At 33.7% G+C, this 7,749-nt stretch overlaps 1 protein-coding gene across 4 annotated transcripts in view; it reads right to left on the bottom strand.

Annotated features, from left to right (window-relative positions):
* Nucleotides 1-17: 17 nt before the first annotated feature.
* The window catches only part of LOC107549334 (tumor necrosis factor receptor superfamily member 14), an 11,485-nt gene continuing 3,753 nt past the window's right edge, over nucleotides 18-7,749 (bottom strand). For 3 of the 4 annotated variants that reach the window (XM_016230391.1, XM_016230398.1, XM_016230384.1), the window contains exons 2-8: nucleotides 6,631-7,104; nucleotides 5,663-5,788; nucleotides 5,396-5,551; nucleotides 5,159-5,246; nucleotides 4,890-5,071; nucleotides 4,751-4,794; nucleotides 4,431-4,677 (exon numbers count right to left, since the gene is read on the bottom strand). In XM_016230391.1, the coding sequence (XP_016085877.1) occupies nucleotides 4,669-4,677; nucleotides 4,751-4,794; nucleotides 4,890-5,071; nucleotides 5,159-5,246; nucleotides 5,396-5,551; nucleotides 5,663-5,788; nucleotides 6,631-6,766 (741 nt within the window). In that variant the 5' untranslated portion in view covers nucleotides 6,767-7,104 and the 3' untranslated portion in view covers nucleotides 4,431-4,668. Of the gene's footprint in view, nucleotides 306-392; nucleotides 449-678; nucleotides 693-1,251; nucleotides 1,407-1,482; nucleotides 1,568-1,703; nucleotides 1,860-1,946; nucleotides 2,074-4,430; nucleotides 4,678-4,750; nucleotides 4,795-4,889; nucleotides 5,072-5,158; nucleotides 5,247-5,395; nucleotides 5,552-5,662; nucleotides 5,789-6,630; nucleotides 7,105-7,749 lie in introns of those variants that run through there. The other variant, XM_016230404.1, reaches the window with a different exon arrangement.

The following is a 7,749-nucleotide window of genomic DNA, read 5'->3' as shown; positions in this document are numbered from 1 at the left end:
ACAATTTGTAGTGTCCCAACTTTTTTGGAATTGGGTTTGTACATACTACAGGATCGATACGCCCATCCCTACTAAAAGCTAGCTGTTGTTAGTTTGTCCTCCTAGATGTGATTACACTAGTGTGGTTGAACCTGCTCTCACAGTTCTCAAGCTGCTGGAGGAACTCAAGCTTCTCCACCACGTCAAGGTCACAGCACACGGAGAAGAATGCAATGTCACACTCCTATAATAAGTAGGCTGCTAGAGAACTAGCAGGTGGTGTGACTGAGATTCTTGGGAATCAACTTGTTCCTCAGTTTTCCTCCCTGTAAACAAACAATATGTATATATATTAGGTTTATTATAACTTTGTCACCTGAATGACAAGACTGAAGAAAGTTATTACTTCTTACCGTGTGTTGTTTTTGTGTTGTGTTGTATTTGCAGGATTTGTTTCTTCAACAGGATGCTGTTGAGTGTAACAACAACCAACATCAGTCAATATCCAGGCAAACAATTTATGAAATTTTTCAAGACTTATGAACTCAAAGAACTCATAACAGAGTAAATTATTTTTAAGGAATTAAACATGTAAAGTATAATATACATAGTTCAATAGTAATTGGTGATTGACCAAAATTAAATTGCTGAAAAATGCAGTATCACACATGACATTTTTTTTTAATTAAAAGGACTTACTTTAAGTTTACAACCTATAAAACATAAAAAAAGAAATTATTTGTGCTGATTATAGTACAATAGTGCAATAAACACAAACATATTTAGTACATTCTGTAACAGGACAAAAATTAAAAAACACGCCAAAAATAAACTGTTAAAACCAAGTCTCTTCTTAAAAGAAGACTTAAATTGTGGGTATATTGTGTATTGCCATTTTATGTATATGATTTATTTATTTTTATTATTTATGTTTATTATTGATTTTATATGTATTAACATTTCTTACCCTACTAACAAACTTAATGAGAATAACTAAATCTAATACAAGATTCTGTGATGTTAAAGTCTTTTTAAATAAAATGTATTAGTCTGATCTCTATACAAGCAAGATCACAATTTTATCACAATACAAAATTAAGGGCATTTATTAATGATTCAATTCATTGATTCATTATAATCTTTCATTTTAATAATCACCAGCAAAACCACTAGCATTTGGTTAGTTATTTGCTATCCAGGCTTCTTTAATCAAACCATTCTGATTGCACTGTGTGAAAAATTAAAACTCAGATGAATCCAGCATGTACTCACTTGTGCTCTGTGGGGCAAGGTATAGAATTATGTAGAATAATGGTGTTAAAACTATTGCAAAAATGAGACCATATCTTTTCCGTCTTTTCGGTGTGCATGTGGCATCTTTATCAGAGCTGCCATTGTCTGTCTCTATTTCATTCCTAGCTGAACAACTGAGAAAAAATAAACATCATTAATTACAGATAAAAATGCAAATACTTCAGGAAGTACAAATAATATTTTACTTACTCTGTCCATTTGGTGCAGTTCAGACCTAATGGAGAATAAAACCCATGAGGGCAGTCCACACATACTGTATCTGATGTCTTTGTTCCTGTAAGCAGACACAAAAAAATTCTTAAAAAACACCTGTTTGGGTGAACTATCCCTTTGAACATTAAATCATGAAAAATATAGGATTTTTTTATAGGAATATATAAGATTTTTTTTTAAGTATTCTGAAACAATACCTGGTGTTTTTGTTTCTTGTCCTGGTTTGCAAACACTGTGTTTTTGAGCATGACTGCACTGTAAATTTGAGTAATCAATGCAGTAATATCCATCAAGTACACCACAGATGGTGTCTTGTATTGTAGTGCATTTACGCTGGATGTAAAAGCCTTGACCTAAAAGAGGACACATAGCAAATCATACATAAGTAATAGAATAAAATGACACATTCTGAAGGTTAAAAAAACATTAAAAATACATACTTTCAACACAGTTTCTGCATGTGAAACATTTAGGAAGGCCATTAGGTTCACTAATGAATGTTCCTGGAGTGCAGGGTTTGCATGCAGTACTTAAGTCCCCACTACAGTCACTGCGAACTATTGATCCTACAAACAACACATAAAGTAACAGTTATTTACTAATCTCGGGGTGGGAAGACAGCAGACCAGACATGTAAACAAGGAAATAATGCATACGATACAGTTGCAAGTGATTCTGGTGGCAGAATTTAACAAGTGTAATAAATTGTCAGCGGCCATAAGCAAAGCGTGTTGTATAATGATAAAAAAAATATGTCTGCATATTTTCACGAATATATAATCGAGCATGCGTTTCACTTAGGTGTTTTCATACTTTATGCAGAGATTCAATGACTATGCAAAAAACGTTTACTCTGACCCTATGCTTCAAATGGAGCCCTATAGATCACACATGCTTCACCATCGACCTTAACAGAGCAGCAAGTTCTGCGAGCGTTCATCTGAGATGCTGTGGTTGATGTAAATATAAATCATGAAGTCACAGCTTTTGGCAGGTTATTTGATTGGCGTTTTTACAGTAGACGTAACATACGGGGCATGGATGGGCGCAGGAAGAAGATACACCCCTCACTGATAAGGTCAGAGCAGTGTGATGGCCAGCTTGTCCCTAGACATGGTTCTAATAACTTTTACCTGAGAAGATATTGCTGCTTCATTTAGGAAGATTAACTTTTCCCTTCTCTATTCTTTATAACCCGAGAATGTGGCGACAAATACCTGGGATTTACGGCAACTAAACGGTGCAAAGGTTGCTCGTTCGGCTCAGGTTTTACATTGACTTCCATAGTAATTTTTTTTCCTACTATGGAAGTCAATGGTGCCCATCAACTGATTGGATACTAACATTTTTCAAAATATCTTCTTTCGTGTTCAACCATTGTAAGTCACAATTATACTGTAATGTTGAATGGCTATAATTAAAAGGCTAGGTAAAATTGAGGAAAAATGCATTTAATAGAGACGCCAGAAGCAGTATTGGGATCAATACTTCATTAACAATAGGTTACTTAGTAAAAAGATACCATTAAAAACATTTTAAAAATACTATCTATATGTTGTTTCTACATTCATTTGGAGGTTCAATGTGAAATATAAATATGCGATTCATCATGATTACAGAAAAATGTGATTAATTATTTTTTTAATCGATTGACAGACAACACTAATGTTAACCTTTTATAGATTTTAGATTTCAATTTAAGTTCTAATTTTATAGGTCCCCCCAGAAAGAGATCCAGATGGCCTCCACTCCCTTGGTCCCCTTCAAATTTTCAGTTCGATAATCCGGCCCTCAAATGAAGCTAATTGAATAGCCCTGCTTTAATTTGTTAACATGGATGCGGTGAAAAAAATACACACCAGGCTACGCACTGCAAACAGAGTATGCATCTCATTGTTTTATAGGGATAAAAAAACAACTGTTTGTTGTTTTTTTTTCTTGTAAGTAAAGGACAAATTAAAAACATTGTAAATATGTTTAGTCATTGTAGTAGTAATAACTGCCTGTTTTTGCAAAAATTGTTTAATGGCTGGTAAAAAAAAAAATTTGACTGGTAAATTTAATCACATCACCGACCATTGGCAGGTGTGGCAAAAAGTTAGTTTTAGGCCATGTGCTTGAGCCATATTTTCCTCATAATGTGATCTGTAAAAATGCCTTTATGTCCTGTATGACTCAACACAAAATTGGCCTGTGTAATGCGCATTTTTTCCCACAATGGTCTTTTAATTTCACTGCACTACTTTTGTCATTTAAGTGAACACACATCAAGCAATGAGAGGTTCTAGACTAGTGATAGATGCTAGATTGTTTTTTTTACATTTGTAAATGTTCACAATGGTTCACAAAGGTCGTGGATCTTGTTGACCAATGAAGCAGAGATATGGTTTTAACTGATCATTGAGCTTTATAATTTAGGTTCAGTTTTAATGACAGTCATATATGGAAAAATAGAGAGTGATGTTATATAGGCCTTGTCTCAGATTGGCCTGATAGCAAGCCCTCTCAAAAAACACAAAACAAACACTAAAATCAATAAAAGAACACAAAAACATACACTTCATGTTTTATGATATTTAATGATTTGATAGATTATACTTTTATGAAAACCTTAACAATTTGCAAAAGGTGTCATTACACATTCGTGTGGTGTTCTCCTTATGTTATGACTATAGGTGCCACCAGAATGTGCTGCTTCAAGTGATTTGAAAGAGCAAATCATTTTGCAAAGCACTTGATTCAACTGATTCAGAGTTTAGAAAAGCTTTTCCCTCTCACTAGTCTAGACAACAATATCTGAAAATAATTACATGAACATTATATCATTAATAATTAAATTGTCATGTCATACAATTTATATCTTATTTTTTCCCTAAAGTCAATTAAAGTCAATTGAATGCACTCTATAGTAGTCATTTATTTTGTTTAAGAAAAATCAGTGCTGAAAAATAAATGGTTGTCATTTGGAGATTCTGGGTCATAGATTCTGAAATGTCAGGACCTTTACTAGAAAGCACTTTTTCAAAGGAAGAACTACACAACAGGTTTCATGTGACCACTCTTATATAATATACTATACTATACTATAATATAAAGATCCTATTGATCAGCTTTTGGCTCTTACCTGTTAATACTGGTTTATCAAAGTAGGTCCAACTGAGTCTACCATTTCTTTAAAAAAGAATAAATAAAATGTTGAAATGTTTAACTGCATTAATAAAGAACAGGTCAAATATTCACTTACCGATTCATCATCCTCAGTTGCTTGTTGTGGGGTGTAACAGACACCTGCAATATAAAAAATATTAGTACTGTTAATGTTAATTATAGTAACGTTAAAATGAGCATTTACTGCAATTTTATAGTAAGAATTGAGTTCTTACTTTCGTTAGAGTGCCTTGCTTTATGTTTTCTGTATATGATGCATGCTAATAATGTCACAGCTACAGCTACAAGAACTGTAATTGTGACTCCAACTATAAGACCAACTGAAGTCACTTTCTCACATTCAGCATTAGAGGATGTTGTTCCTGCTTTTATTTCTGTAAGTCCCATAGTCTCACATCTGAAGATATTTAATTCAGTGATATTAGTATATCCAGTTTTAGAGTAATCTTTAAATGAAATTCTCTGATCTGTGGACACTTCTCACTTTGAATGTGGTAGGCAGGCCATCAGAGAGCCATTTGAATAAGTTCCATCTGTGCAGCCAGCACATACGGTATCTGTAAATGGTGTTCCTGTAAAAAGATCAAATATAAAATGTATTTAAAATGTCATTAAAGCGTCTTTTTTTGGTACCTAGGGTAAAATACAATAGCTAAAATAAATTTTGCATGCATTTTGTCCCTGCTTTTAAAACTCTACAATTGAGTATATATACACTCACCTGTTTGTTTAATATATTGTCCAGGTTTACATTCAGTGTGTTCCACTGCTAATGCACAGGAGTCTTTATTTAGTTTAATGCAATGGAATCCTTCCTTAGGCTCACAAATTGTATCTGCAGAGCGTGTACAGGCCTTTTTCAATTTTAAGTGTTGGACTGTGGACACAAAAACAAAGCAACTAATCATATTTAAAGTGTAAATACATTAGACAGCACTTTCTTATTACGGTTTTATATCTCGTTACCATTGCGTTAATGGGCACACACCTGTATCACACACAGTGCAGGAAAAACATTTTGTGAGTCCACTGGATTCATCTGTGTAAGTTGATACAGGACAAGGAACACATGTTGTACTTGTGTCTATAGTACAATGCCAATAAACACGGTTCCCTACAAGAAAGGTAAAGCAAGTTTTTTCTTTAAAGAAAATGATTACATATCAAACAAACATAGTCATGGAAACTTTTTTGGTCAAGTGACCTCTTTGCTGCATCACATGACTTATCAGCTGATTTATGACTTTATCAGCTGACACTAGTCATGTCCGTCTTACAGACAAAAAGTTTTTCACAACATAGCCATAACAGCATTTTAATAAAACTGAATCAATAGTTTAAATGACTTGTGTAATACACGTTTGAAAACAGTGTATCTTTGTGCTCTCTGTCTTTAAAACATAACTTTTAACTTTAAATTTTAACTTAACTATTTAGGATCTATTAACTCTTATTATTTGTTAAATTGGTTAACATTACTCACAGCCAGAATACGCTACACAACTTTTAAAATTTGAACAGATTTGAAAACACTTGGCATTATACATTATGGTTACCAGGAAAACCTGGACACCATACAATACATCATTGAGGATTGCACACTTCCAGTTTTTCCAAACGTTTCAAACTCAGCTCACACAGAAACATGTCTCGTTGCTTCAAGACATATGACAAATGAATGTTCAAAAATCATTTTAAAATATTAAACATGTTTGATCTCCCAACTGGATAGAATCATAGCCTGAAGATAAAAAATCTTGATTCTTTACCATCACACACTATTTTCTGTCAAATCTGTCAACTCTGCCTGCCCACAAGTTGCAGACTGGCTCTGACTTTCGGCAACTAACAGCAACTTCTCCAGACTGCAAACATTGGGCAAAAATCTGTCCAGAGTTTGTGTAGTGTATTCCAGCTTTTATTGTACAGAATCCAAAGTAAACATTTGTACTTTACCAGGGGCACACATGGGGCAGCATTCTCCATCTATATCATATTCAGCACGGGCACATCCACAGAAGCAAAGTTCAAAATTAGTAGCGATGATGGCAGCAATGGTGGATATAATGGTCCTCAGCAATAACATGTCCATATAAAATGCAAACAAGGATTATTTAATCCATTTTAGTCCATCAAAGTGAAGGAAAATGTTTCACCCTCAGATTTCATGAAGCTATTTCTTTCTTTACAACTTCACATTAAATAATGAATTAGATCCCGGTACTTGCATTCCTGTTCACTGAGAGGTACTTCAGGTCTCTGTTTATATGCATATAAAGGCTATTTCAGATCCTGATGGCAGGTTCCCTGCCTTTAGATGATCTGTTTGATGGAGACTTAAGATGCTTTGGCAGAAAACTCCAACAAACTCTTCTTCCTCTACATACTCGGCATGACCCCTCTTGAGTAAGTACAGTAATCAGTTGAATTCTGTGAAGTTAAAATAATAAATAAGAGTTAAAAGGTTATAGCTAATGAGAAAAGCAAAAAACAGCAAATACATAATAATTTCACATGCAAAGAGGTTGATCAATTATCAATCTATAATACACAGTAGCAAAAAAGGCTAAATTATTTCTAAGGTCTGAAAGAGAACAAAAATGGCTATGCAAAAATAATGTGAGAGAACAAAATAAAATAACTAACATGTATGCATTTATTAAGACACAAACTGTATACACGGGGCTGGAGAAATCTTTTCATTGACCATATTGGACTAAAAGGGAAATAAACTAAGATATTCCAGTTTATCAAGTTCTAGCTTGTTCTGTGCATGCTTTAATTTTCTATTTTAGGGCTTACATGAACAACAAACATGTTAAAACAGATCCAATCAAGCTTAATTCATAACTTAAAGTAGACCTACAGTTGTGCTCAAAATTATTTACACCCTTGGTAAATAAATGATCAAAGAAGGCGGTGAAAATAAGTCTGCATTGTTTATCAATTTGATCTTTTATTCAAAAATGTCAAAAAGAGAAAATAATAATAATCTAACGTTCAATAGACGTAAAAAAAGTGAGGGGGGGGGGGGTCACATTATGAAATAATTTTCTCTAGTAGCCTACGCAATGA

This window comes from Sinocyclocheilus grahami, unplaced genomic scaffold, assembly GCF_001515645.1.
Source record: "Sinocyclocheilus grahami isolate Dianchi unplaced genomic scaffold, SAMN03320097.WGS_v1.1 scaffold16.1, whole genome shotgun sequence".
Classification (NCBI taxonomy): Eukaryota; Metazoa; Chordata; class Actinopteri; order Cypriniformes; family Cyprinidae; genus Sinocyclocheilus; species Sinocyclocheilus grahami.
Note: the sequence above shows the minus strand (reverse complement) of the source record. Positions and strands in the feature narration are given on the sequence as shown.